The sequence below is a fragment of the Geotrypetes seraphini genome, chromosome 1 (assembly GCF_902459505.1).
Source record: "Geotrypetes seraphini chromosome 1, aGeoSer1.1, whole genome shotgun sequence".
Lineage (NCBI taxonomy): Eukaryota > Metazoa > Chordata > Amphibia > Gymnophiona > Dermophiidae > Geotrypetes > Geotrypetes seraphini.
The window spans coordinates 179,525,300-179,552,116 of record NC_047084.1 but is presented as its reverse complement, the minus strand read 5'-3'; the positions used below and the strand labels follow the sequence as shown (position 1 = coordinate 179,552,116).

At 41.3% G+C, this 26,817-nt stretch overlaps 1 protein-coding gene across 7 annotated transcripts in view; it reads right to left on the bottom strand.

Annotated features, from left to right (window-relative positions):
- Window positions 1-245: 245 nt before the first annotated feature.
- CLCN3 (chloride voltage-gated channel 3) overlaps window positions 246-26,817 on the bottom strand; it is a 190,404-nt gene continuing 163,832 nt past the window's right edge. For 4 of the 7 annotated variants that reach the window (XM_033942294.1, XM_033942285.1, XM_033942313.1 and 1 more), the window contains 4 exons: window positions 16,577-16,975; window positions 14,581-14,797; window positions 11,883-11,958; window positions 2,373-2,562 (listed from right to left, as the gene is read on the bottom strand). In XM_033942294.1, coding sequence (XP_033798185.1) covers window positions 2,407-2,562; window positions 11,883-11,958; window positions 14,581-14,797; window positions 16,577-16,975 — 848 coding nt within the window. In that variant the 3' untranslated portion in view covers window positions 2,373-2,406. Of the gene's footprint in view, window positions 2,563-11,882; window positions 11,959-14,580; window positions 14,798-16,576; window positions 16,976-26,817 lie in introns of all 7 variants that reach the window. The other 3 variants (XM_033942323.1, XM_033942342.1, XM_033942304.1) reach the window with 2 other exon arrangements.

Genomic DNA, 26,817 nt, shown 5'->3' with positions numbered 1-26,817 from the left:
TCTAAGCGGTTTTACATTCGGATACTCAAGCATTTCTCCCTGTCCTGGCAGGCTCACAGTCTTTCTAATGTACCTGGGGCAATGAAGGATTAAGTGACTTGCCCATGGTCACAAGGAGCACCATGAGGCTTGAACCTACAATCTCAGTGTGCTGAGGCTGTAGCTCTAACCACTGGACCATTAAAATGTTATATTTTCAGCTGATAAGTGGAAATAGAAATTAATTAAAACATCAAAACCCAAAATTTGTCATACATTAATTTAATTTTAAATTACAGTACTTTAATCTTACCGTACCTATCATGAATAAAAACACTGAGATGAATATTAGCTACAGCTCTGGGCAACATCCACAGGTTAACAAAGTAATTCACTCTGTATAAATCAATTGTTATAAATGAAAGGAAAAGATGTGCACATCCTCCAATCAATGCATCTGCTCAGAACTGTGATTTGAATCTGATGCTGCCAATAGTCCATTAGAAAACAGCAAACCCCTGATTAATAGCACAGTCTTACTTCCACATGAGAGCTTCCCAGTGTACAATAACCAGACTCAGAGACATGTCCAAAAGAACAGCCCAGCAAGTGACAGCATCAGGGACCAAATGACATGTGCTTTACCACAGCATGAGTATAGTGCTCTGATTTGGAATGACATCTTGGCATACTTTGGAGGCATAATTACTACTTTTTAAAAATCACTTTCTGGTCAAAATGTAGTTGTTTTTTTTTCCTACTGCAAAATTAAAAATGAGCTGTTATAGAATTCAAAAAGCCTGTAAATAATCCAATCTGTATTTTTCTCTGTCAACGTGTGATGTTTTATTTCTTCTCTTTAGCTTTTCTAGCTCTTATGTTGAGTTGCAGCTAGTACTTTTGCAAAAGGCTGAATTATAGCTGGAATTTTAGATGCTAGTTTGCTACATCCTGAATATGTAATAAACTTAGGCCCTCTTTTATCAAGCTGCAGTACAGCGTTTTAGTGCAGGCTGGCACAGTAAATGCTCCGTTTGTTCAATTCCTATGAGCGCTGGAGCATTTACCTCACTGGCCCGTGCTAAAACACTCTACTGCACCTTGATAAAAGGGGGCCTTAAACTGGAGAAAAGTAGCACTTTTTTTTTCAAAAGCCTGCAATGATCCCATGCCATAAAATTGTGCAGTGCTTCACTTTTTACACTAATCAATAGCTGAAGGTAGTGAAAGTGATATTTATATTTTAAAAACCACTTCTAAGCAAATATTAAATTATAAAGAAAAGTAGCTTCATTGTTTGAACGTCCCACATGTAAACTTCTGACATTACTCACATTTCATAAAGGATTCAGATTATGAAGCAGCTTACTATAGAACAGAAAGTTTTAAAAAGAGATTTTATCTTATTTGTAATAACTAAAAAATAAATAATGCAATTTGGGGAAAATATACATTTAGTGCAAATTATGAAAAGAAAACAAATTTTCTTCCAGGTGATCTGCTTTTAATTTTGGGAAAAAAAGAAAGACTGGATCTTAATCTCCAGGGAAAAAAAGCACACAATTCCAGTGATTATAGCATGTAGTTTACAAAACAGGTGCAGTATAGCTCCATTAGTCCTGTTTTTAATCAGTAGTGTTTTTTCTTACATTGCAGGATGGTTGGTCCTAGAGTTTCTAGTAAAATAAAAAAATTGCAGGACCAAATCACATTAATCAATTACTTATCTTAAGGATCAACAGAAACCAAAAGCATTTTTTTTTTTTTTAACAGTTTTGGTGCATGGCACTAGGCTGCACAATTTCTCATGTTTCCTACAAAGATTTTTTACCTCCTACAGTTTCTCAGAGTATCTGTAGTTTCTTAAGCATTTGGTGAAGTGTGAAATCACACATTTCAATGGCACACAAACACTTCTTTGTGATTAAGCCTCAGTAAATCTCAATATGAGAAACTACTACTTCAAAAAGAAAAATCTCCAGATGCACAGGGAGCAAGAAAGGGGGGGACGGGGGACCCAAAAGCTCTTCTGGAATGTAGAAAGGTGAGATGCAATAACTAGACAATTTTATGAGTCAACACAACAGGCTTTTCCATATTAAAAAAGGATATCTTCTCTCAGTCTCAATGATGGCTCAATTTGATGCAATCTCCTGCAGCAAAAAGGACTGTGTGTCTTTCAAATATTCATGTAACAGGATGGACACTGGCTACTTCCCAGCTCCCTGAGAAGGCTTTCCACCTGCACTTATTTGGCGGGTTGCATCCAGTGCAATGGACTTTTACTTCCCCCATGGTATATGCCAAGTATATCATTTTTTTTTCTCTATAAAATTGAACAAACTCCCACAAAGAAGCAACGTTGCTGTGTGCAAATAGCGTTGAAGAGGCTCGGCTTTTGTTTCCATTTCTAACAATCCCCTCGGGCTAAATTGTGTTCTTCAATAAATGAATCTCCTCTTCTGTTTCTTCTCTCTCCTCTGCTATAGGATTCAGTTGAACATTATTGACTCGGGGTCGTGGTTTCCCATCTGGGCCATATGACGGAGGATATCTTTTTTTGTTATGATGCCAAGGAGGCGCCTGGAATGAATAAACAAAGGATGAATACTAAATAGAAAAGGGGGTTTTCATAAAAGCAAGTCCTAGATCTGATTTGTCCTTTTTGTTGACAGAAATAAAAGTATAATGCACGTAAAATTCTGATCTTCTAATCTTGACATAACATTATTATACATGTAACCATCATCTAATAAAGCAGTATGACAGCCACCAGGAGCAAATAATTAGTTTCCCAAGATCAAAGCCTGGGATAACTATGTTCAGAATTGTTATTTTATTGTTTTCTCAAATAAAATTGATTGTATGCCAACAAAAAAGTTAAAAAAATAAAAATAAAGATAGAAGGAGCAGCAAAAAAGAAGGAACAGAGTGAACAGTAAAGAAAGTGATATTGCTCCTCTATGAAAGGATGTTTTCAAATCTAGTCATCAAGAAACAACATGCTGCTTGATGCACTAGGACCCTATACCCTCAAATTAAATTTTCCTCCCCCAACAGCGTCCAATCCATTTCAAAGAAATTCAGCAATGTCATAGCAATATTCAATTTCCAGAAGAGTCTCTATTGAAAACAGCCCAATATCAGACAGTGTGAAAGCTTTAGAAAAGGATCAATTCCTTTGAAGCTCACTGCTTAGAGAAAACACATTTAGACATTGATCAGTAGACATGATTATTAAATGCAGCCGTTAACCATATCAGGATTGTGAAGTCTAGAAGGGTGAAGGCTGCAACCCTCTCAGGATGAGACCACAGTAAAAGCAGAAAGCTGAAGACATAAGCTGCTGCTTTTATTATTCAGGTTAGTACTTTATAAAAGGAGGCATGAAACATGTGTGAAATATCACAGAAGTAGACAACTAAGGTTTTGCTGAAGCTGCTAAATTTGGAGATGTTTAAGGAGTCCTTATTCAAATGAACTGGGTGCAGAGACAATGAAACTTTCCTATTAGGGCTCTGTTTATAAATTGAACGCAGGAGATGATACACATAGCAACTGGTTGGTTTTTTTTTTAACTTATCGCTTCATTTTTATTTTTTTAGCTTGACTTCTTCAAAATAAAATTTACAACAAAAAAAAAAAATGAAGTCCTTACAGTTCTGTAACCATCCCCAGAAGACTGGGATGAAGAAATAGGGCAAAATCCAGGTTGATCCATGGCCCCAAACTATCAGCAACTTGTGAGTTTGGTAGTGGGGCTGTTTGGTTTATTTAGACACTCCAACCAAAAAAAGTGTTCCATTTGCCCTAATATCATATCTCATGCATTGCTGCTTCTCTTTTTTGGGGTCTTGCTAATTATGAATGTGTCATTAGGACATTTCATTTTTGTCCTATTATAATTTTACACTTTAAAAAATATATAAAATTTGTACACCTTTTAGGGCAGCTGCACTTGTTTTAGAAACAAATCTAGTTTCTTTCAAATAATTTAGAATTACATGGTACATGTGTTTGAGGAGGAGGTTTGAAAAAACCGATACATTACCTAAGAACAAGATACTCAATGAATGTTTTCAAAAAAAGCTAGTACTGCAGCTTTAAGATGTAATGTTCCTAAAATTAAAAAAAAATCTGGCAACTGAGCTTGGCTATTTTGCACCATCCTCAAGGAATATCACAAAATCGAGGTATTTCAGTAGGACCTAAGATTTAGATCTTTTGTGAATATGGGTCCTACAGTAATAAATTCAACTAAAATCTAGTCCAGTAACAAGCAACAGGTTAATAATCATCAAAATGCCACAGGATATAGTTCTGGAGCCCTTTTTAAAGCTTTTATAGTGTTATTAAAGCACTAGAATGGTAGATGTCTATTTCTGAAGATGACACCAATATTTGGAACAAGATAAAAACACAGAAGCTGAAAAAAATATTCATGATATGATAGCCATGATTTAAATCCAAACAGCTTCACTTCACAAAAACTCCCCAAGGAGAATATAGCAAATATCAAGCACAACATGCTCCTTGAACCCAAGTACTAGCAGAGACCTAAAGATTAACAACTAATCTAATATGCAGAGAGAGATAAGTTCAGTAACATGGCAGTACAAACTGACTTGAATTTAAGAATGTACAGTAAAACCTTGGTTTGCGAGCATAATTCGTTCCAGAAGCATGCTTGTAATCCAAAGCACTTGTATATCAAAGCGAATTTCCCCATAGGAAATAATGGAAACAAAAGATTCGTTCCACAACCCTAAAACTTTAATATAAAATACTATACGTACTTGTATTGCAAGACCTCGCTCATTTAGAACCGTCACTACACTCCCGCAGCGTCAGAGAGAGAAGAACCATCGGCTCAGTTGTGATGTGTGTATACTGTATGTACTTGTATTGCAAGACGTTGCTTGTTTATAAAGTAAAAATTTAATAAAATGTTTTGCTTGTCTTGCAAACCAAGTTACTTGCAATCCAAGATTTTACTATATTTTGTAGATTTGTGGGAAACAGAATCTGCTGAAGCCCAGCAGAGTTGAAATGGGGAAACTTGACGGACACAGAGAGGCCAAAAAGAAGCTTCATTTTGAGTTCAGCTAAGTAATTTTGATAGTCCATAATGAGGGAAGCACATTGTGATTTATGAGGCTAATGATATTATGACAGACACGTTTTGACATGGAGACACTGAAGAATGCTTTACAGAAGTACACAATTATCATTCTTAAAAAATATGAGAGAGAGATTTATGATGATGTAACATTTACTATTGCTGTTAAGAGCTTACTGCTCTGTATATACCACTTCCTGAGCAGTTTCTAATGTGTTACTGAACTTCTCTCTCTGCATATTAGATTTGTTATTATTCTTTAGGGCTCTGCTAGTACTTGGATTCAATGAGCATTTTTTGCTTAACACTAAACAGGACAGAATTGTATTCTGGAAGGGACATACAAACTGAGAGAACAGCAGAACACAATGGGGGAATGAGGTATTTTTAACAAAACAGAAGAGGAAATCTGTAAATATAGAAGGCTTTTGAGTGAAATATGGATTCAAGAAACAGAAAAGGGTAACTGCCTACCTGCAGAGGAGGAAAATAAATAATAGTATCAGAATGTTAAAAAACCAGACATGGAAGAGAACTGAGGATCTTTAGTAGCAGTTAAAGCCACTGGACCCTACAATAAGGGAAAGCTGCATGGTGTTTATCTTCTGTTTCTAACCTTGTGTTTAATCACTTTGAACATATTATCCTCAGGTTTGTTTACTACAAAACACTGTTACCCCAAAATAATTTCATTTTTGAAGGACATTATCTCATATTTTACTTTCTGAGAATATATATTACAGCTCAAATATCCTGAACTGTCTAACTTTTATCTCACCAAATATTTAAAATGGTCTTAATTTCATTCTTTATAGCTTATGATTACTTTCATAGAACCAAAAAAAAAGATATAAAGGTTTGGACTTGTATACAACAGAAATCTCATGTACTCTGCATATTTCATATTTAATTAAAAATTCAGATGCAGTAATCATATTAGTCCTATAATACTATTTGAGTCTGAAACACATCTTGAAGTTCAGAGGCATCGTAGCCAGTGGTTCCTAAACTGTGAGCGGGACCTCAAGTGGGGGTCATAGCAACAGGGCTTCCCCCTCCTCCCTCTGAACTTGGACTGTGAATGCTCACAGATCCCTGGCCCTCTTCTCCTGTGTGCTTCTTGTTAAGACTGGAAAATCATCTAGAGTACTGGGATTTCTGAGCATATACTGACACATAGGCTCCTACGCTGACTGCTGTCTTCATGCTTTGGATGTTATTGGGGCAGGGGGGCGAGCAGTAGAGGGCATCTAGGGTTGTTTTTAAAATGTGATCATACTGGTTAAAAGTATGGGGTGATCTTTAATCTCCAAAGCATGCTTTTTATTTGACCCTAAATAAGAGTGGTCCTGCAATGAGGGGAAAGTTTTTCTTTTTAACCACTATAGCCCATGCTTTATTTGTTTTTAACAAATGCTGAACTATTATCCAATAAAAAGATAGTGATCTGGATTTAGTTCATACATTTTTCAGTGAGCTATAAAAAATTTCCTTTAAAAACTCAGCGAATTATTTTGCAACTCTATCTGATTAAGCAACCTATATAAACCATTTTGATTACATCATAGAAAGGCGGTGCATCAAATCCTTCCCATCCCTTACATCATAAACACTTTTTTAACTCTCAATTTGTTAATAAAGGATTTCAAAAGTAGATTCTCTTATTAATAATGCAGATAATATAGTCTTAATTGAGTCATTATGTTAATTACCTCTACTCTCTTACAAACTAATTATAAACATAGAAACATGATGGCAGATAAAGGCCAAAGGGCCCATCCAGTCTGCCTATCCACAGCATCCACTATTTCTCCTCTCCCTAAAATATTCCATGTGCCCATCCCCATGCTTTCTTGAATTCAGACACAGCCTTTGTCTCCACCTCCACTGGGAGACTACTCTATGCATCTACCATACCACCCTTTCTGTAAAAAAGTATTTGCTTAGATTACTCCTCAGCCTATCATCCTATGTCCTCATTCTGGAGCTTCCTTTCAATGAAAGAAATTTGACTCATGCGCATTTATGCCATTTAGGTATTTAAACTTCTCTGTCTCACAAGAAAAAAACAAAGAGTAATAGAAAAAAATCCCAAAATTTAACTACAAAATACAGTGGTACCTTGGTTTAAGAGCATAATTCGTTCCAGAAGTATGCTCTTAAACCAAAACACTTGCATATCAAAGCAACTTTCCCCATAGAAGATAATGGAAACTTGAACAATTCATTCCACGTTCCACCAACCCCCTTCCCCTCCCCCCCCCCGAGGCTACCGGCGCTACTCCATCACCCCTCCCCCCACTCTAACCGGCATTGCAACCACCCACCCCCCCGCGAACTCCCCCCCCGCGAGAACCGCAAAGCACCCCCGTGCTGAAAGTGGCATCCGCCCGTCCGCCCTTCCTCCCAAACACGGTCCTTACCCCTTCTGCTCGTTGTAAGGGTGAATGCGAGCTCCCGCCTCTTGCCTGGGCTGGGCCTTGAGCATCTGCGCATGCTCAAGGCCTTCTGGCTCTCGTTCTCTCGGAGATTTCGTTCTCTCCAAGAGAACGAGAGCCAGAAGGCCTTGAGCATGCGCAGATGCTCAAGGCCCAGCCCAGGCAAGAGGCGGGAGCTCGCATTCACCCTTACAACGAGCAGAAGGGGTAAGGACCGTGCTTGGGAGGAAAGGCGGGCGGATGACGCTTTCAGCACGGGGGTGCTTTGCAGTTCTCACGGGGGGGGGGGGTTAGTTGCGATGCTGGTTCGGGGGGTGCGATGCCGGTTAGAGCGGAGGGGAGGTGCTCATACACCAGAACATGCTCGGTTTGCGAGCCAAAAGTTTGCTGAGTGTTTTGCTCGTCTTGCAAAACACTCGCAAACCGGGTTACTCGCAAACCGAGGTTCCACTGTATTACTCACCAGAGATGGGTTACACTCCCCCGATAACCATTTCACAAACCAGTGGAGAAAAAGCCTCAAAAATTTCAATGCAGCAGTAAACAATTTCAATACTGTTTAAAGTCCAAGCTGCTTATGTACTATCACTGGCAAAAAAACTCCACCACCACTGAAATGTAATTATCAAAAGGGGTAATATACCCATCACTGTGCAAAGGAAAAGCAAAAATGTTTTACTTAGTTTGGGACCATGGTCTGAAACGCCGTGCTGTGCTGGTAGAAAATGTCTGGCCAGACTGTAGATGAAAACACCACGGCACCATTCAGATGTACAATCCAAAATCCATGCCCAATCCTCCAACAAGTGCCTTGTTTTGCCTCTCAAAGGGTTCCTCAGGGAATGTGTCAGCTGGAAAACTCCACTCCTCTTCCGTGCACCCTTTTGATAATTACATTTCAGTGGTGGCGGAGTTTTTTTGCCAGTGATAGTACATAAGAGCTTGGACTTTAAACAGTATTGAAGTTGCATTGAAATTTTTGAGGCTTTTTCTCCACTGGTTTGTGAAATGGTTATCTGGGAAGTGTAACCCATCTCTGGTGAGTAATATTTTGTAGTTAAATTCTGGGATTTAAACTTCTCTATCATATCTCTCCTCTTCTGCCTTTCCTCCAAAGTATATATATTGAGATCTTTAAGTGTGTCCCCATACGTCTTATGGCAAAGACCACCATCCTTTTTAGTAGCCTTCCTCTGGACCAACTCCATCCTATTTATATCTTTTTGAAGTTGCGGACCCCAAAATTGTACACAATATTCTAAATGAGGTCTCACCAGAGTCTTATATATGGGCATCAATACCTCCTTTTCCCTATTGACCATACCTCTCCCTATGCACCCTAGCATCCTTCTAGCTTTTGACATTGCCTTTTCAACTTGTTTGGTCACCTTAAGATCATCACATACTATCATACCAAAGTCCTGCTCTTCTTTCATGCACAAAAGCTCTTCACCTCTCAAACTGTACCATTCCCTTGGTATTTTGCAGCCCAAATGCATGACCTTGCATTTCTTAGCATTAAATCTTAGCTGCCAAATTTCAGACCATTCTTCAAGCTTCACTAGGTCCTTCCTCATATTATTCATACCATCAAGGGCGTCTATCCTATTGCAGATTTTGGTATCATCCACAAAGAGGCAAATCGTACCTGACAGCCCTTCAGCAATATCACTTACAAAAAGCTTAAAAAGAATAGCTCCAAGAACCAAACTTTGAGGCACACCACTTATAACATCCCTTTCCTCAGATTGATCTCCAATGATCACTACCCCCTGTTGCCTTCCACTCAACCAGTTCCTAACCCAATCAGTCACTTTGGGTCCCATCTCGAGGGCACTCAGTTTATTTATATGGAACAGTCAAAGGTTTTGCTAAAATCTAAATACACCACATCTAGTGTACTCCCTCTATTCAATTCTCTAGTCACCCAGTCAAAGAAACTGATCAGATTTGTCTGACACAAGACCTATCTCTAGTGAATACATGTTACCTCCTGTCCTGTAATCCACTGGATTCCAGAAATGTCATTATTCTCTGTGTTGGGAAAATATGTTATCTATCTGACTAGAGTTAGCACTGTAACAGAATAGATAGAGAAAAAAGTGTTTCCATTAATTTACTTACCACAGAAGTTAGACTTACTGGCCTGTAGTTCCCTACTTCTTCTTTATTTCCACTTTTGTGCAGAAGGACCACATCCGCCCTTCTCCAGTCCTTTGATACAACTCCTGACTCTAGAGAAGCATTGAAATGGTCAGCCAGCGAAGCTGCCAAAACTCCCCTAAGTTCCTTCAGTACCCTCGAATGTACATCATCCGGCCCCCATCGCTTTGTTCACCTTTAGTTTAGCTAGCTCCTCATGAACACAATCCTCTGAAAATCAATCAGTCTACCACAACTCCATCCCTATTTGCATTTGTCTCCTGCGGTCTCACTCCCAGCGCTTCAGCAACAAAAGAGAAATATTTGTTAAGAAATTCAGCCTTATCTTTATTAGCTTCTACACATTCCTCCCCTTCACCTTTGAGTCTCACAATTCCACTTTTGTACTTCCTATCATCACTAATATATCTAAAAAGATATCATGTCCCACCATTTGACCGTGACAGCTATTTTTTCTTCCATTTGCATCTTTGCTTTCCTGACTACTAATTACTTTCTGTACTATTACTGTACAGTCTAAATTGGTTCCATTAAACTTTTCTCAGATCAAATCTTTTTCTATTTTGATATCCAGGCTTTCACCTATCCACAGCAGCCATAGGTAGAACCTAGGGGACTATACTAACTTTCCTACAAGGCTGGTGTAACCTGCACAAAGGGGGTAATTCTAAAAGGAGCCAGCTAGGTTTAGGCAGCACATAGAGATGGCAGTATTCTAGTAATTTATGCATATGATCACTTACATATATCAATGGTCTCTTACAGAATAGAGACTTCTGGAAAAGTATGCACCAGGCTTTGGTGGCATGTACTTTTCTAGTGGGCATGTGTGTGGGCAGAGTACATACGTATGTGTAAGTATAAAACACTACAATTTACTTGCATTTAAGCATACATCAATGTGTAGCTATTTACCATAGGGTTGGTGTAAAAGGTTGTGCCTAAACGTAAGCACATCTCTGCCATATGCATTAGTATTTCGTAAAGAAAATGGACGCTTACTTTTTTTTTTAAAGAACTGACTTCAAAAGACACACCAGAACTGGTCCTTATAGTAGACACCCTGTTATAGAATTACCCTTAAAGTGTCCCTATCAATAATGAGTGTGGGGCAGCCAAATGTTTGAGCAACTGCCTCACTAGTTCTGGCCACTGTCTTGATTATTACAAAGTTTAGTGGTGTAATAATTTAACACTCAGGCCTTCTCCCTTAAGTCTGGTATTCATAGGGACCCAAAAGAAAGAAAGGCGACTGCCTAATTTTAAATGACCTTTTCCTCAAAATTTTGAATATACAAGGTTCAAATTGTAAGCAAGAGAAGTGTTGGGGAAATCTGTTATCCATCTGACTAGAGCTAGCACTGTAACAGAATAGATAGAGAAGAACGTGGCAGGTCAGGATTTAGAGGTTTAAGAGATATAGTGACAGAGATAAGTGTTGGTTTAAGGTATGGTTATTTATATGTTATTTCACCTAATGTAACATGAGTCTCAAAGAAAGTGATAGCTAGGCAGTCCAGGTGGCCCACTGGCCCTTATCTACCATCCTGTACAATGTTACTACAAACATTATATTAATCCGATTGCCACTATATAGTTTTAATAGGTACCCAAGTAACAAAAAGACATATATGGGAAATCTTGCCATTCTCCAGCTGTAAGAAAGGCAGTCAACTGTCCACCTTTAGAAAAGAATAAAAGCCAAGTCTGGCAGAGACTTTGTGGTATAAGAAGTACATATTCTCTTTGAGTGGAATTTTCAAGAGAAGCCAATTTTTGTTACTGATAGGAAAAGAAATAACTTTTTATAAATTAATATTATTTCACACAGAAGAATAATGTAATTAAAAACCAATGCAGACCATTTCTAAAGTTAGGGAGAATAATAACTATTCCTGTAAATCTTTTCCAGAGTAGATGAATGTCTTATGGTGATTTGGTGTCACATGGTAAAGGACAGCAGCGAAGTGCAAAGCCTATGTAGTATGTATATCTGGGTGGGTGTTTTACAAGAGGACTAAGAGTCTCTTGTACTACTAACAGGGAGGTTCACAAATGATTTATACGTAAATTCTGTGTCCACTTTTAGTAAATTAGTAAGTGGCCGCTGCATAGGAACCACAGGTTTCATGCTTCCTGCCTTCTAGAGTGACTAGGGAGAGGAGGGGGATATATCTAATCACCAAGGGTTCCACGTGCTGCTTTAGTTGCTCGAGATGTTCTAAAATGTTCTTCTTTGTGATGATCCCCAAGACAATCCTGAAACAGATTATGTTATGCTAAAATAAAAGTAAATTAATAAATCATGCTCTCATCATATTGTTAACACTTGCAGAGGACGTACATGACAACAGGGACAGTGGCTATATACCAAAGAAACTAGAACTTTCAAAATATGTGATTTTGAAAATATATACTCTGACAAACTTTAATCCTTGGCCTCTTGTTTGTAGATTTTTATTAGCTTTTCAAAAGCTGAAACAATTTCCAAATGTGTTCCTCAGGAGCTCCGGTCTAGTTTTCAGAGTAAGCAAGCTCTGCAAATTAACCTGTGTATACAAAGGCGTCTGATGAATATTTACTAGGGACAGCCTGAAAACCAGAGCTGTCTGTGGCCCTTGCCAAAAGCCCTTTGTCTAGCCACTTATTAAATTTAGTAAGTTACAATATGTGCCAACCAAGCCTTCCTTCCACAGCTGTACGATTAAGTGAAGTTAGGAATTCTTCATACACATGTTTCATGGTCCACATCCCAATCTCAGTGCCCTAAATCTCCAATCCATACCACCACTTTTATTCTTGATGCTTAATTCACAAATTAATTAGGAAGAATAAGTCAACTGTGGCACTTAATCAAGCTCCAAAACTTGTAGGTGCCATATCAGACACATAGCTATTACTTGCAATGCTTTATAGTATACAATTTGGTCAATATAGCTTTTGAGAACAGGAGCTTGCAGCTTTAAAACAGGTGTATGAAAAAACTACTGGGAAGGGTTGCTGTTCTGTTAGGTTTAGCAATTCTTTCATTGATTTAAGGTTTGTTTCTCTCAGAGTCTGGGTACAAGCATCGTTAAACATATACACAAAAGAACTTTAAAAAAAAAAAAAAATTAGGGTCTTCCAGTATTTAACATAGTGTTATAGATTGCTGTGAGCAGTTCAAAACAACATACACCCAGCATATTACAGAGGCTGATTCAGAAAATTACTTATTCAAGTTATAATAATTTTCTTTTGTTATTTTTTGTTAATTTTTGGTCTGCTTTTCATTTTTGCATAGAGAATTAAAACAATCCCAACTGTGCTTAACAATCGTTGTGCCTTCAGATATCAAACTTGACAGAAATATAAGTGATGATGAAAGCAAATGGATTAGAAATTGCTACATTTGATTCATCTTAATCAGCATATTCTGACAGATCTAATTCAAAAGCAAAGGTCAATAAAGAAGCAGTAAAAACATGCACTCCATTTTCTTATTGAGAATGCAATTTGTTGTTTTAATGTAAGATCCTTCTCTGCTTTGACGGCAGAACTAGTTCAAGCATTGTGCAGGAAGATGGGCAAAATGTAATCTCACGTATGCCCAATATCAAGTTTAGACAGGTAGAGACACTCACTCATAAGCAGCCACAATTTTAAGTGTATACGGAAGCAGTCTCACTACCCAGGGTTTCCCAGTTTCAGGTGTACTTCTGTGCTGCTGAAACACTTATGCCAGCTTCCCACAGCAGCTATGTTTGCAACCTGCCTCCTGGGCTCCAGTGTGTACACTCTGGCTGCTCCTTTGTATTATGGGATAGTGTCCCAGCAGAACGCTATGAAAGATCACCCCACCATGCAGAGTGACAACTCAAGTGTTCCTCACACCCCTGGCAACAGAATGCAAACAATTGTGCTGTGAGAAGCTGTAAAAAAAAAAAAATAAATCATGTACTATTGCAAACTATAAATTACACTTAGAAAGTAGCTAGGTAAGAGTCCCTCTTTCAGTTATCTTTGAAAAGGAAAGGGGCGAAATGGGCTGCTTTAATTCATGGGCCAGTATTTTGGTTTGCCATCTAGGGGATCCAAACACTCCCGACACACAAGCCTAATGCTGTATTATGAGAGATTCAAATAGGGGCAGGGTCCTACATGTTCCTCATTATTCAAAATGATTTACAAAATAGTTTAATTTTAACCAGGAGGATAAGACTTTTTATTTTACTGTACATTTCCTTTTGATAACAGAAAAAAAAACATAAGTCTTTATTTATTTATTCAATTTTCTATACCGTTCTCCCAGGACAGCTCAGAACGGTTTACATGAGTTTACTCCCTTGGTGCGCCAAATTATCTAGTTCGAGAAGGGAGATGGGAAGATTAAGTTCTTACCTTGATAATCTTTCTAGTAGAAAGGCATACCTTATATTTGAAAAAAAAACCAATATGGACACCCTGTTGCAAAGAAGGGTGCCTGTAGTCATGCCATAAAGCTAGATCTATCACCTCACTCGATAAGAGTGCAACATCAATAATCTGCCCACATTACTGTACAAATTGAAACTGGTTAGGTGTAAGACTTCTCCGTCTATTTATCCTGCACATGGTTTCAAACGCACCCCTTTCTAAAGTTGGAGAGTAATCCCATTCCCAACACTATGTCACTGACTGGATGTTTATAATGCTATTGGGCACAAAAGACTGATCTGCTACAAATAAGTGTATAGTAGATATATTCATGCCCTTCTGCATGGCCAATAAAAAAGTACACATATGTATTTTTTAAGTAAAAATTCTGTGCGCATTCCTAAATGACAAAAAAAAAACTCCACCAGAAGGTATGTCAGCATCTCTGACCTCATGATCCAGTCACTCTTCCACCCTTACACTCACCCATTGTGAGTTACAAGGCACTGCCTCAGCCCCAATTTGCGGAATATATCCACCACTATCTCCATGGGCGTATGATCAGTCACTGTGAATGGGCTCATATCAAGGATGCTGCGAAGCTTTAGTGGCCGAGGACTCTCTGCTGGAAGTGATGGGGTATGTTGGGCAAAACAAACCCTGGAACTACCGACAATGCCCTCCTGTTTTTTCCTTGCATTTTCTAAAAGGAAAAACGATCAGAAAACATTGCAGAAATAGGTAAATAAGCTGAGAATGATTATTTATTTATTTTTATTCAATTTTCTATACCGTTCTCCTAGGGAAGCTCAGAACGGCTTACATGCGTTTATTCAGGTACTCAAGCAGTTTTCCCTCTCTGTCCCGGCGGGCTCACAATCTATCTAACGTACCTGGGGCAATTGGGGGATTGAGTGACTTGCCCGGGGTCACGAGGAGCAGTGTGGGTTTGAACCCCCAACCTCAGGGTGCTGAGGCTGGAGCTTTAATCACTGCACCTTACTCTCCCCCTGAGTGCATTGTTTTGCTATTGCTTTAACATAGGCAGTCTGAAACAGTTACATCCTTAGAGTTGGGCAAGTTTTTGATTCTTTTTCTTTGTGTGCACACATCTGTACTCTTCTGTTCTCTAATCTTCATAATGTTTTACACAAAAAAGGTGTATATACTAACAGCATAACATTTTTTAAAAGAAACATTCCAAGCAGTTGACCCAGCACTATGAGTGGACTGAACATAAATTTCTAGCATAGACAGAGGTATTTCCTTTAAGCTCTGTAAAGTTAATAATATACTAGAACAGAATTGAGACAGCACTGTGTACAACCTTGTAAGAATGGGTCTCTGGCCAATTACTAGTTTACCAAAAAGGTTGCTAGTAACAGGCTTCAAAATTGCTAATCTACCAGGAGCATTCATTTGTAGCAAGCAATGGTAACATGCTACGCCAGGGGTGTCCAACCTTTTGGCTTCCCTGGGCCGCATTGGCCGACAAAAATGTTTCTGGGGCCGCACAAACGCTGCAACAAGCCAGAGAAGGGAGCCAGCAAGATGGTAAACACCCAGGGGCAGCAGAGGAAAACACTGCATCGCCCTCGATTGGGGCCGCACAAAATACTTCATGGGGCCGCAGGTTGGACACATCTGTGCTACACCATTAGGCTGTCCTCTCACTCTCTACTGGAGTAAGACAGCCAAACCAACATCAGCAGGACCACTGATCTGTGTAAAACAGAGTCCCCCAGAAGCTATGGAAAGCAGTCTTCTGAATAGTGTTTCCATTGTACTGTTTTGGCACAACAATGACAATGAAATAAAGCAAAACTTTCACATATACTACCTTTTGATATTTGTATGAAACCCCAAGTACAATGTACAAAACAAAAATCCAGAAGTGGTTTATACATATGAAATGGATGGTCTTATAAAGAAGTGGACTAGCCTATTTTTCACACCCGAGGTGGTTGGCCCAGTTGTCTATGTGGTCAATGAGGATAGCCCATTCAATCATGTGCAAAAATCTGCAAAATTCATTGGTTTTTTTCCTCAGTCCACTTGTCCATAGATTAAAGGCTCCATTTACTAAGGTGCACTAGTGTTTTTAGCGTTCACAGGAAATTACCATGCGCTATGCTTCTAGAACTAACGCCAGTTCAATGCTGGTGTTAAGGTCTAGCACATGCTATTCTGTGCGTTAAAGCCCTAGCGAACCTTAGTAAAAGGAGCCATAAATGTTGATGTATTGATGCATTACATCCAAAAAGCCTGTACTGGAAAAATTGAGGGTTAGCCCACTTGTCCACAACATCATCAAAATAAGCCTGGAAGCATGAAGAATTACAAAGCCCTTGCCCAAGCACAGACATGATTTAATTCTCACTGGCCAAGGCAAAGAACTAATAAAGGCAATATAATTATTTTAGTTTTCTTTTATACTCAAAACCACTCTCAGTACTCTGAACACTACATAAAAAAGGCTTACCTATTGCAAGAGTCAAATCCCTTCTTAGAGCAAATCCTACTAGTCTTTGAGACTCTTTTGACATAATAACAGGGAAACCATTAAAGCTGGTTTCATTTATCAAGCTTTCAATGTCATCTACTGTCAGGTTATCTTGAGTCAGTACTGCCAGAGGTAAATCATTTCTTCGAGGTCTCATTACATCTCGAGCAAGCGTAGTATGTGTGAATTCTTCTTTTGCATCTAAAAAGGGGTAGCCATTGAGACGGATGTGTGCCTCATAAATGCCTTCCCTACCAAAGGCATCTCCTACCCATTTACTGGTCATTACTGCAGCCATGAGGGGCACAATATATTCGAGTCCTCCTGTGAGCTCAAATACAATAACCACCAATGACACAGTCATCCTTGTGACCCCACCTAGACAAACATTAAAGGAGAAATAGTAGCTAATTAGCACAAATGAAAGAAAATGAAAAAAATAATTATATTGATATTAGAACAATTTCTGCACTTAAGGTGCTGATTCTCAGGTATCTAATAGTTAGTAATACCTTAATTTGTATATGTCACTATTTCAGTTTATTATCAAGAACAAGATAGGAGTTTCACAGTCTGCTTGGTTGAAAACGTCCATTGAAATCAATGCTCTTTTTTAATTTTTGTGGTGATTAAGAAAATACCAACCTCCCACTCACTTCACAAAAATGAAAAACATAAAATAAAGGCAAATTTATTCCATAGATAAAATATTTTCTCTGTGATACCAAGGTGCTGGTAAAAGCAAATCTCTGAACTAGTAATTATTAATAGGACAAAAAAATTCATAATTCCCTGTCATAACACAACTAATCCTACACTTTTTATATGCAAAAGGGATAGGAAATCATTTTGGAAAGGTCCATATCTGCATATAAGAACATATCTTGATCTATATTAAATTGAACTGTGTAAGCATTCTGGGGCAAAAATGATTTAGGGGGGAATTGATCTATGTGTGCTACTGTTAAGATGGGTTATTTTATCACAAGTTGTACTATTTTAGCACAGGGTCTCATTTTATCCAGTGGGCCCTTCGTGCTAAAAATAGCAGAACTTGTGGTAAAATAACCTATCTTAACAGCAGCACACATTAATGAATTCCCCCTTTAGTGTCCCATGGAAATAACTGATTTTACTGTACCATATATACTCGAATATAACCAGATTTTTGGGCCCAAAAAAGAGTCTCTCTGTTTATATTTGGGTCCATCTTAAATCCTGGTGGTTCAGTGGTACGGTGAGCCAAGTTGGGACAGGAACAATCCCTCTCTCTCCCAAGGTGAGGTGTCAGATCCTGTCCTGGCTGTCAGCCAGCTGTAGAATCACCACTTGCCCCTTCCTTCCCTCCCCTCCCTGCTGTAGAATCACCACACACACACCCTTCCCTCCCTTGAAGAAGCAGCTTAGGATACCCCTCAAGCCTACCTTAATCACTGGTGGTCCAGTGGAGTGAGTCAGGGCAGAAGCAATCCTCTTGCACTCCTGCACGAACAGTCTTGCTGAAAATATGGCTGCTACAAGTTCCTGCAGCAATTTGTGAGACTGCTTCAAGTCTCGCGAAATGGAACTCACAACAGCCATTTTTCAGCGAGACTGCGTGGGAAGGAGTGTAAGAGGATTGCTCCTGCCCGACTCACCCCACTGGACCACAAGTGATTAAGGTAAGCCTGGGGGGAGGGAAAGAGGGAGGGTGCACATGGTAATTCTACAGCAGATAGGGAGAGGGCACGCATTGATTATACAGCAAGGAGGGAGGGAGGGAGGGAAGGAAAAGGCGTGCGGTGATTCTACAGCCAGTTGACAGACAGGACCCGACACCCACCGGGAGGGATCTGTCCCGTCTTGGTTTGGCTTACCACACCACTGGACCACCAGGATTTAAGATGGAGATACCAGTGCTAGATTTGGGAAGGCCCAGCTAGGTAGCATTTGACTATAAATCCTCGGTTTATATTCAAATTAACATTTTCTCCCCCCCTCCAAAAAAAGGGGGGGATGTTATCTCAGTTTATATTCGTGTATACATGGTCATTTATTAACACTCGATTTATATTACAGGACTGGCCCAGAACCTTCTCTCTGATGTCAGAAATGACGGGTGGGGGGGGGGAACTTTTGGGCTGGCTGAGTGCAGTCGCTGCATGCACCTGGCCCATCCCTGTTGCTGCGGCGGCGGGTGGGAATGGAGCGTGTTGGGTGGCAGGGCAGGCAGGGAGAGAGGAAGAAAAAATTGGGGGGGAATGGAGTGTGTTGGGTAGGTGGGTCGGATAGGGGGTGGGGCGGGGAGGCAGGGAGAAATTGGTGGTGGTGGCTTCAGCTTTGAGGCAGGCAGGGAGAGAGGAAGAAAAAGTTGGAGGACGGGAATAGATACAGTTGGACTCATGGAGGAACAGAGAGAGATGTTGGTTGGGGAATGAATTGAGGTCTGGAGGAGAGGAAGCATACAGGAGGCAGAAAGAAAAATAAATATTGGACGCAGAGTCAGAAGGAAATGCAATAAGAGACTCATGAAATCACCAGACAACAAAGGTAGGAAGGAGAAATTAGGTTTTTACCTGCTAATTTTCTTTCTGTTAGCTTGTAGACTGGTATAGTCCTTACGAATGGGTTATATGCATCACTGTTACCAGTAGGTAGAGACTGAGCTCAAACTTGTATATCAGGCTAAAATCTGCCCAGCAACTCAGTCTGCTGAATAGCCAAGCAGAACCTAGGAAAGACTTCAACTGAAAACAGTATAACACACTCTGAACAGGAGTGGAAAAAAACAACAAATACTTATAAACTACTGTTGGAACATATGTATAACTTAATCCTGGTATAGAAAACATCCCCACAGCTCACCAGCTAAGCCAGCAGAACCATGGCTGCTGTTCTTACTTCTTCCCGCTCCTAGAAAAATTCAAAAACCCGCAGAAAAAACCAAAATCTGCACACGAGCAAAACAAAAACCCGCCATCACCGCACAAAGACAGACAGGGTGCGGGACTATACCAGTCTACAAGCTAACAGAAAGAAAATTAGCAGGTAAGAACCTAATTTCTCCTTCTGTATCGCTTGGTAGACTGGTATAGTCCTTATGAATGGGATGTACCAAAGCAGTACCCATCAAGGGTGGGACACCAGAACACGTTCACCGAATACCACGTCCCGACACGCTTGAACATCCACATGATAGTGTCTTACAAAGGAATGCAGAGAAGACCAAACTGCAGCCTTGCAAATATCCACTGGAAGCACCAGAGAAGATTCAGCCCAAGAAGCTGCCTGATCCCTAGTGGAATGAGCCTTAAGAAATTCTGGAACAGGCTTCTTCTTCAGAAGATAAGCGGAAGCAAAAGTCTCCTTGATCCAGCGTGCAATAGTAGCCTTAGAAGTGCCATCCCCCTTACGAGGACTCGCTAGAAGGACAAATAGATGATCTGATTTCCTGATCTCCTGGGTCCTCTGCACATAAGAGCGAAGGACCCAACTGACATCCAACTTGCAAAGCTGTCTCTGATCAGAAGAGCCCTCCCAGCTACCCAATACCAGGAGGACCACTGCCTGATTCAACATGAAAAGGAGAAACTACTTTTGGCAGAAAGGAAGGAACAGGTTTTAAGACAACCCGCTCCCTAGAAAACTCCAAAAGGGAGCCCTACAAGAGAAAGCCTGCAGCTCAGAAATATGTCTAGCTGAAGTAATAGCAATTGTAACACTGGATGTCACTTCACTCTACACATCCATACCACAAGACGATGCTCTAGCCATTTTGAAGAAAATTTTCGATAAAAGACCAAGGCCACATATTATACCTTCTGAATTCCTTTCAAATATAGCAAGAATTGCAATGAAAGAAAATGTTTTCATATATAATGATAAGATCTTCAAGCAGAAAAAGGGTGTAGCTATGGGAGCTACATTTGCTCCCTCGGTGGCGAATCTCTATATGGCCGATTTCGAATCTGTATGGCTAGAAAATTCACCATTTAGCATGCAAATCACAAAATGGTATAGATTTATAGATGACGTCCTGTTTTTGTGGAAAGGTACAGAACGAGATCTCCAGTCCTTTCTGAAATGGCTCAACAGCTGTGATGATAATATTCAGTTCACAGCACAATATGCTCAAGATAAAATAAATTATCTTGATATATTAGTGATTCAAATGGTTGACCATTTTGAATTTTATCTATATAGGAAAACAACGGATAGGAATACTTTTCTTGATTTTCAGAGTTGTCACCCTGTAAGTCTCAAAAAGAACCTGCCGTTCTCACAATTCTTAAGACTAAAAAGGAATTGTTCTAATAATAAAGATTACAATAAACATGCAAAAATTTTAATTCAAAAATTGGAATGCAGAGGCTACCCTAGAAATGTACTTAAAAAGGCTTATAAGAGAGCAAAGTACTATCACCGTGATTGGTTATTGGAAAAACAAGAGAAAGAACACAAACAACAAAATACAGATAGATTCACATGTGTGCTCAAATATTCTACTGCAGGGAGCACTGTAGCCAATATTATTAGAGAGAACTGGAAGATTCTGAAGACAAGTCCGATTTTTGAAAACACAGACATACAGATTGCTTTTTCCAGAGATAAAAACCTAAAAGAAATACTCTCTCCGGCTGTATGTTCTCTAAATTTAACAAAAACACCTTTACCGAATGGATTTTTTAAGTGTGGTAAATGTAATATCTGTCAGAATACAATACAGCAGAAAGATTTTATAAACCCTAAGGATGGAAAATTATACAAAATCAAACACTTTTTAACCTGCTCTTCTGACCACATTATTTATGCCATAATTTGTCCATGCCAGAAATGGTATGTAGGGATATCAGCCAGGCCCTTTAAAATCCGGATGAGTGAGCACAAATCAAATCTCAAATGTGGGAGACTGACAGCTCCACTCGTAGAGCACTGTAACCAGTTACAACATAAATTTACAGACTTAAAGTGTTTCTGTTTTGATAAGATCATAATGAATAACAGAGGGGGTGATCGAAGAAGATTACTTTTACAAAAAGAGGCACGCTGGATTCATAAACTAGGATCTATGAAGCCGGAAGGTTCAAATACCACAGTTGAATGGACTGCGTTTTTTTGAAAACAACTTTTAAAACAACTCCTTATTTGAGAAGACCAATGATCTAATATTGATGCAATGTTCTATTTTTAACATATTATAAAATGGGAGCATTTAAATCATGAAATACTTATAAAAAGTAGTCAGTTACTTTAAAGAGTAGTCTCGGATGAACATGAATGATTAATGAGCTACATCTTTAAAGCGCATGTGCAGCGTTCTTACGATGCCAGCGCCATTTTCTGCCTAAGAAGTAAGAGCAGAGCTGCCCAGTAAGTCACATCTGTTTTAAAATATATTTTATGGGTTTTTTGGTTAAGTTATAGTTTATTATCACATTCACGTTCATAATTATGTTTTTTCAAATGTTTTCAGTTAATACACGACCCCTGAAGAAGCCGAACTGTCGGTGAAACGGGTCCCGTTGGGCTATGACAACATTTTAAGATAAGTGCTGTGCTTTATTTATTTTTATATAATTTCTACTTTAGCACTTTATATTCATTTCATTTATGGTGCACGTAGTATCAACACGTTATAAAATTGTACCCAATGAATGATATCCTAAAACCTGTAACAAGCTGTTATAAAAATCACTTGATGGTTTAACAGCACAGGTATCTGAGGGTACTAAACAATACTTTAAACCTATTCTCCTACAAGTTTTTTCACTGTTGCTATTTTGTTGAACGACTTGTTTACATTGCTTATTTATTGAGTAGCTGAAGTAATAGCCACAAAGAAGACCACTTTAAGAGTAAGGTCCTTCAAAGAGCAGTCACCCAACGGTTCAAAAGGAGGGCGCACTAGAACTCACAGAACCAGATTCAAATCCTAAGATGGAACAGAGGTTCGTACAGGTGGCTTGAGCAACTTGGCCGTCCGCAAGAAGCGAATCACATCAGGAATAACAGTCAAATGCTGACCTTTCAATAACCCCCAAAGGGCTGACAAGGCCGCAAGCTGAACCCGGAGAGAAGACCAAGTCAGTCCCCTATCCAGGCCATCCTGTAAGAAGCGCAAAAAGAAGGCAGGGAAATGCGAAAAGAGACCACTCCACACGCATAACACCACTCCTCAAATAGATGCCAAACCATCACATAAGCCCGAGAGGTGGAAAGCCTCCGGGACTCCAAGAGAGTTGAGATCACTTTATCTGAATACCCCTTCTTACCTATGTGACCCCTTTCAAGAGCCAAGCTGTAAGACAAAAGGGACCCAGATCAAACATTGGAATGGGACCCTGAGATAAAAAGTCGTCCAAGAGAGGCAGAGGATGAGGATCCATCACCAGATGCCTCACCAGATCCACATAACACGGTCGTCGAGACCAATCCCGGAGCCACCAAATCCACAAGGCCCAGATGGTGAATTATGTGGAGAACTCTGCCCACTAATGGCCATGGAGGGAACATATACAACAACCACTCCATTGGCCATGGTTGAACCAGAGCATCCTGGCCCTCGTCAACTGAAGAAGCGGGGTGTGTTGGCGTTGACACTTGTGGCCATCAGGTCCATGAGGTGCTGACCCCAAGACTGCACTATCAACTGAACATTCTCCACTCCAGCTATGTGTGAAACTGATATGTCTTGAAGGTGCAATTCCGCCCAGACCATGAGCAGAGTCGCCTCCTGTGCTCCCAAAGTGCTCCTGGTGTCCCCCTGATGATTGATATAGGCCACTGCCATGGCATTGTCCGACAGAACCCTGACTGACTTGCCCATCAGAAAGGACTGGAAGGCTAGCAATGCCAAGACAGATGGCTCTGGTTTCCAAAACATTGATCGACCAAGAAGCCTCCTCCGTGGACCAGGTGCCCTGAGCTGAATGACCTAGACACTGAGCTCCCCAACCAAGAAGACTGGCATCCATGAGCAGCACCACTGCGGCTGATCCAGATTCGCCCCTTGTACAAGATGGGGAGGGTCTGGAGCCACCAACAAAGACTGCCCCGAGCTAAGCCCAGAAGCGGAACAGGGTGATCCAGACTGTGCCTCTGAGGCGACCACCTCCAAAGAAGAGCATACTGAAGAGGACGCAATTGGGGCCCGCGACCACCTCACTACATCAAGGGAAGCCGCCATCGACCCCAAGACTTGGAGGAAATCCTGTGCCTGAGGACACTGGAATGCCATAAGCAGGTGAATCAGATTGCAATTTGCTTATCCGGGCCTCCGGAAGGAAGATCTTCCCCAAGGAGGTGTCGAACAGCACGCCTAGATACTCCAGATGCTGAGAGGGAGACAGCCGGCTTTTGGCAAGATTGCCTACTCATCCCGACGTCTGCAAAAACTCCACCACCCTAGCCATAGCCCAGGTGCTCTCCCGTAACGACTTTGCTCGAATCAACCAGTCATCCAGGTAGGGATGAACTAGAATGCCCTCTTTGCGCAAAACCGCCAAGACGATCACCATCACCTTGATGAACGTCCGTGGAGCTGTGGCCAGACCAAAAGGAAGTGCACAGAACTGATAATGTTGCCCCAAGATCGCAAAGCGCAGGAAGCAATGATGGGAGGCCCGAATAGGAATGTGCAAGTAGTGCCTAGAGAGGTCAGAAACTCCCCCGGCTGAACCGCCAGAATCATAGACCGCAGTTTCCATGCAGAAGGAAGCCATGTGAAGAGCCCTGTTGACCCCCTTCAAATCCAGGATGGGCCGAAAGGTCCCTTCTTTCTTTGGCACCACAAAGTAAATCGAGTACCAACCTGTGCTCCATTCCCGCGGGGAACTGGAACCACCGCGTGGAGATCCAACAATCTTTGAAGGGTCTGGCGAGAGGCCTGCTGCTTCTACACCACCTGCAAGGGAGAAGTGAGAAAATGATCTGGCAAGGAATGGGCAAATTCCAGAGCATAACTGTCCCGAATCACCTCCAGAATCCACTGATTGGATGTGATGTCTGCCCACTTTGGATAAAAATCCCGCAGTTGGGCGCCGGCAAGAAGTCATTGGGCAGGACGGGCAGCAGGGGACCCGGCGGGGGCGCTACCCGCACCCTGGCGGGCTCCATGAAAGGACTGCATGCGCTGGAAGAACCTGCCTCTAGAGAGCCTAGGGGACTGAAAAGAGGCAGCCCCTCGACCAGGGCGGAAATGGCAGCAATCATGCCCACGAGCAGCGCCACCTTGAGCCAGCTGCCTAGACCTATCCTCAGGCAAACGAGGCACTTTTGAATCAGTGAGTCTGAACCAACCTGTCCAGGTCCTCACCAAACAAGAAAGATCCCTTAAAAGGAAACTTTGTCAACTTAGCTTTGGACGCCGAGTCCACCGACCAAGCGCAAAGCCACAAGGTAAGGCGAGCTGCCACTGCACATGGCAACAACTTGGCAGAAGCTCGTAAGAGATCATACATGGCATCTGAAAGATAAGAAGCACCCAATTCAATCTTTGCTACCTCGCGCCTGAGCACTTCCCAATCCTTAGTTTTACAGTCAAGGACATGCTCGGCCCAGCGAAAACACACCCAAGCCACCAGCCCGCCACACATCGCCTCTTGGACCGCCAGAGCTGTCACATCAAAACTCTGTTTAAGGAGGGACTCCAACTTACGCTCCTCCGGATCCTTCAAGGCCGCAATGCCCTCAACAGGCATGGTATGCCTCTTAGAGATGGCCGAGACCACAGGCGACTTCAGAGTGTTCCTATCCCCTTCAGGAATGGGATACAGGTAGGCCATGGAGCGTGCAAAATGAAAGGGAGCTTCCGGCACCTGTCACTGTGCAAGCACAATATCCTGATGCATAGGAAAAGAGCGGGAAGCAGAGCGGATCTCCTTAAGCAAGGAGTCCACCGTATGTGGGTGCCTCCAACATGGTGTCCTCAAAGTGCAAAACTGAGGAAACCTGAAGAATTAGCTTATGAAGCTATTCCTGCTGAAAAATGCGCACCACAGATGCATCTTTGCCAGCAGGGGGTGTTCGAACCCCTTGCTGTCTGAATTTGACCCCCAAGAGGATCCTGGAAATCTCCCCAAAGGTCCAGGTCCTCATCAATTACATCTTGCTCCTCTGGGCAAAAATCCTCATCCCAAGAGACCCTCGGCTGTTTGGATGAGAGAGGAGTAGAGGGGGGAAAAACTGCCACTATGTGGGGCTGCACAAGGGAAGACGTCGATGGCGTAACTCCACCCACCCTGAGACCCCCGGAGTTGACACGGAACCTCCAGCCACCAGCACATAAGCTTTACAAAGTGCTAACATAAATTCAGGGAGAAAACCCCTGGCAGCCCCAAGGGACTTCCAGAACAGGGGGAAGGTCACCTGAGGTAACAGAAATGAAGGAGGTTCCTACTGAAATTGGACCTGAAACTGCCAAAATCGGAGCTCTTGCAGCCTGTCGTGTCTGAAAAGCCTGGGACTTTCCTGACGCTGAGGCCGAGAAACTGACCGACACAAAAAGGGAATCCCCAGCCGCTCCGGCAGTAAGGGAATCCTTCGCAAGGTACATACAGCGGGGTGCCCTGGCTGCAGGCACCCACTGCTCCGGCCTGCACAACGCTTGCACAGGCCGGCCGCAAGTACCTCACGTATGGAGCACAATGAGCATTTTTTTTCCCCTTAAAAGTGCTCATTGTGCTGAAAAACGCCCTAGCTGGAATAAAAGTGCTGGTTAGATGAGAAAAAAAACAATACAAATGGCTGTTTTAAAGGGAATTGAGCCCGTTAGACCAGCACACCTCAGGATTTATTTATTTTTTCCCCACTTACTCAGAACAGACTTCATGGCTCTTAAAGCTGGAGGGCTGATCAACCAGGGGGCCAGGCCACCGGCTGAGGCACCTCTACAAAAATGTGGGGAGGTGGAAGAAGGTGGGGGGAGGGACCCACCAAGAGACCTGCCGAGTTTAACACCCCCGAGGTTAGACGGATCCCCAAACAGGACCTGCCCAAGCTCTATCCAGCACAAAAGGGGAACCCAGGAGTCCAAAACGAAATGCCAACAGTACTAAGAGGGGAGCCAAATTAGTCTTACCACCTGCTTTAACGGAGACTGAGAAAAACTGAGTTGCTCGGCAGATTCTAGCCTGATATACAAGTTTGTGCTCAGTCTCCACCTGCTGGTAGCAGTGAGGCATATAACCCATTCGTAAGGACTATACCAGTCTACCAAGCGATATAGAAAAATGATTTTATTT